Below are 3,537 nucleotides of genomic sequence, written 5' to 3' on the forward strand. Positions count from 1 at the left end.
GTATCCTGCTGCGGCTACAGGAGGCCCAGGAGCTTCAAGGAGCTGGGCCAGCAGAGCCGACGCTTCAGTTCACTCAGGGACGGGCTCCCCAGCGGGAAGACATCGGGTCACCCTCGGGCAGGAGACAGGCGCCAGCTGCCACAGCACGGTCCGTCCTCACCGTACGTGCACACAGACCGAGGGCGGCCCAGGGCCTCTGCCCGGGGGTGCGTGGGAGACTGACGTGGCCCTGCCCCCCTCCACGGGCTTTGTGGGTGTCTGGGGAGCCCTCGCAGAGCACCCTCCCTGGTCCCCCAGGGCACAGCTCAGGCCTCCACCTGGGCCCACAAGCGTGCAGCCCAGAGTGCCAGCGAAGAGTGCACTGCCCGGCCCGCTGTCTGCGGCCACAGGGGCCTGCCTGGCGTCAGCGAGAGCCCCTGCACCCTGCAGCCTGGGCCTCACCAGAGGCTGGCTGCCCGTGCACGCGGGGCACAGGACACCGCAGACCCGCTGCCCAGGCTGGCTGCCCCAGCACTCACCGGGCGAGGAGTACCGGGCGCTGCCCGGGCGGGCCCTGCTGAAGGGCTGGCGGGGCGCCGTGGTGGAGTTGGTGGCCTTCCTGGGGGCGGCCCGTGCCTCGGCCACGACGGGCTTGCGGCCAGCGCAGCACAGCTCAACGCTGCGGCCGGAGAAGCCGGCCCGGGCGGGGGTCGCCTCCGAGTCGCTGGGCCCCGTGAAGGAGCCGGCCCGCTTCCGGGGCATGGCCAGGACGTCCAGACGCGACAGCTTCTTGGCCTGCTCAGCAGCTGGCCGTCCCGCTGGCTCCGGGTGGGCTGGGGGTCCCCGCTCCCCGTCCGCAGCCTCCGTGTCTGAGGTGTCGCCCAGCCGGGCCCGCCTCAGCCGGGAGGCCCGAGTGGGCCGGGGTGTGGACAGGCTGTTGGACCGGGTCAGCACCTGCTGCAGCTTCTGGGAGCCGGCGGAGCCGCGGCCTTGCTCTTCCCGGGCAGCTGGAGACGGCGGCGGGGCCGCTGGCTTCCGGCGAGGCCCTGGCCGCCCTGTCCCGGCGGCCATGGGGGGCTCGTGGTCAGAGGTGACCGTGTCTGTGCCAGGCGGGTGGGCCAGGCCCGAGCCTCGTTCTTCGTCAGGCCAGTCTGAGGACACCCGGGGTCCAGGGCCGCGCCGCACAGCCAGGCGCTTCACATCCGTAGGGCCCGGTGGGCGACGCTTCTCTGACAGCCTGTCCCGGGTGCTATTCGAGGACACCGTCCCCGTGTCCTGCGCTGCCGGCGGGGACAGTGGCTTGTCCTTCTGCATGCCCGTGGGCTGGGCACCGGTCGGGCTGGGCCCGTTCTTACCACTGAGCAGGCTCACAGTGCTAGCTGTGTCCAGGTCAGAGTCCCCGGACAGGGAGTCCTCCGGCGGCCCGGGGGCACTGCCCGTCTCGCCCTCTGTTGTGTCCGTGGGCTTGGAAAGCAGTCGGGCCTCCAGGGCCGCCAGGGCTGTCTCTGTCTCCTTCAGAATCAGGTGGGTGTCCTGTGAGTGGAGGTCCGTGCGAGAGGCCCGGGCCGCAGCCAGGTCCTGCAGGAGGGGGTGGCTGGAGATGTGTGGGAGCTGGCCGGGCACCGGGGCGCCAGCGGCCGGCTCCTTGCTGAAGCTCTCCTGCCGCACCAAGGCCGGGGCAGAGCCCTCGGGCTCCGGGGACCGCCCAGTCCGCAGCTGGATGACCATCCTCCCGCTGGCGCTGACATAGACGCCATCCCTCGCCGGGGGGCTGGCCTGGGCCACCCGTCCTGGGCCCTCTACCTCCGCTGGAGCCACCGACGGTTTCCTGGGGAAGGCCGTCTCCCCATTCTGGTCCCCAATGAAGAAAGAGGTAGGGGCTGGCTCCCCGGGTGCCCTTGGTGAGCGCCGGCCCTTCGTCCACGCCAGTCCCTCCTGGGGGCTCCTGCGTCTCTCCTCGCGGGGGCCCCCACCCAGCTCGGAGCCCCGCCCGCCGTCCGACCCACTGGCATCGCTGAGGCTGTCGGGCTCCAAGTCCTCCTGGCCCAAGACGCAGCTGGCCTGCTCACTGCCCGGCTCCGGAGGCCCGGGGCCGCTCTTCCTGGCAGCCTCAAGGCCCCCAGGGCTGTCTGCACGGTCGCTGGGCAGCTGCGGGAGTAGCCGTCGCTGGCGCACAGGCAGGGCCCCCTCGAGCTCCCCGGCTCTGCGCCCAGGGCTCTCCTCTGCAAAGACAAGGGCGAGCTGGTCGGAGTGGCCGCCGGCCTGCAGGCCCTCGAGGCGGACAGGAGGCCGGACCCTCCTGCAGAGAGCTGGCACGCACTCACACCCGCACGGCAGAGCAGGGCCTGAGGCCACCCTCTCCCCACTGCTGGGCTGGGACCACTTACCTGCCAGGCCTGGGTCCGAGTAGCTGTCAGCCAGGCTGGCCCAGCGGGATACCCACTTCTGACCCCCAGGGGAGCCCGGTGCTGTGAGGCCCTGTGGAGCAAAGGGCGAGCTGTGTCTGCAACAGCAGAGAGGCAGGAGCTCCCCGGGGCGGGGGGCTGGGGACAGCAGGGCAGCGCACCAAATGCCTGGCCCGAAACATGCCTTCCCTGCACCTGCGCCCCCCCCCCCAAGAGAGGTGGCCAGGAGACCCCCCCTGCTGCTCCCCTGAGCTTATGGGACCCCACGTGACTACCAACACGACTACCTAGTCTGAGCCCGGTTCAGCGGCTCGGAGGTCAGTAGTCATGCCTCTGTCCTGCTCCTCGGACTCAGGCCAGCCCTGCCTGCGGACACACACGTACCCCGGGCCCCAACCTGACTCGGACTGAGGCACCTGCCCTTGAGGCCTCCACACAGGGGCCCTGCCCTCCCGCTAGGTGGGCACGCTACTCCGGGAAGGTTCAACCCAGCCTCACAGAGGGGCCTTCACGCAGCCCGGGCGAGGCCACAACGTTCGAGTACATCCAGGCCCTGAGGACGGGCCCCAGCCTGGCTGCCGTCCACCCGCGCCCGGCCCTCCCCAGGGCAGTGTGAGTCCCACATACCTGGAGCCCCCCTTGCGGATCCATGCCCACTGGCCGGGAGGCAAACTCCTGCAGGAGGGCCATGCGCTGGGCCACCCCATCACCGGTCACGTCTCTGTCCCCTCGGATGACCGGACGGAAGGTGGCCGAGGACACCCTGGAGAACTCAGGAGACTCGAGTACCCCAAAGACCTGCCAGGGGACGGTGGGGCCCAGGTCAGCAGCAGCACCCCCGCAGCNACTCTGTGTGCCGTCCTCATGCTTGTGGCCTGGGAGGGGGGACCCCCAGCCGTCACACATGCCCGGGGACACAGCGCCCCACGCCCCGCCACACACAGCTCCCGAAACACGCTCGGAGGCCCCCTGCGGGGCAGGTCCAGCGCCATCACTACACGCGGGAAGTCAGTCGACCTGACTTGGGCGCCCGGGGGGTGGGGGGGCTGTGGAGCGGTCCCGGAGCCCGTGGAGGGCCAGCCGGCCAGCACTCACCCTTGAGGGTGCGGGTGTGGACGGGCAGGTCGCTCTTGGTGCTGTGGCCGTCCTCGGC

General features: G+C 71.4%; 1 protein-coding gene across 1 annotated transcript in view; it reads right to left on the reverse strand.

Annotated features, from left to right (window-relative positions):
* CEP170B (centrosomal protein 170B) overlaps positions 1–3,537 on the reverse strand; it is a 21,591-nt gene that overhangs the window by 5,778 nt on the left and 12,276 nt on the right. Inside the window, 4 exon segments of the mRNA XM_077776529.1 lie at positions 519–2,201; positions 2,367–2,457; positions 3,012–3,259; positions 3,480–3,537. The exon segment at positions 3,480–3,537 is cut by the window's right edge and continues 29 nt beyond it. Coding sequence (XP_077632655.1) covers positions 519–2,201; positions 2,367–2,457; positions 3,012–3,259; positions 3,480–3,537 — 2,080 coding nt within the window.

The sequence above is a fragment of the Crocuta crocuta genome, unplaced genomic scaffold (assembly GCF_008692635.1).
Source record: "Crocuta crocuta isolate KB4526 unplaced genomic scaffold, BGI_CrCroc_1.0 scaffold8, whole genome shotgun sequence".
Taxonomy (NCBI): Eukaryota; Metazoa; Chordata; class Mammalia; order Carnivora; family Hyaenidae; genus Crocuta; species Crocuta crocuta.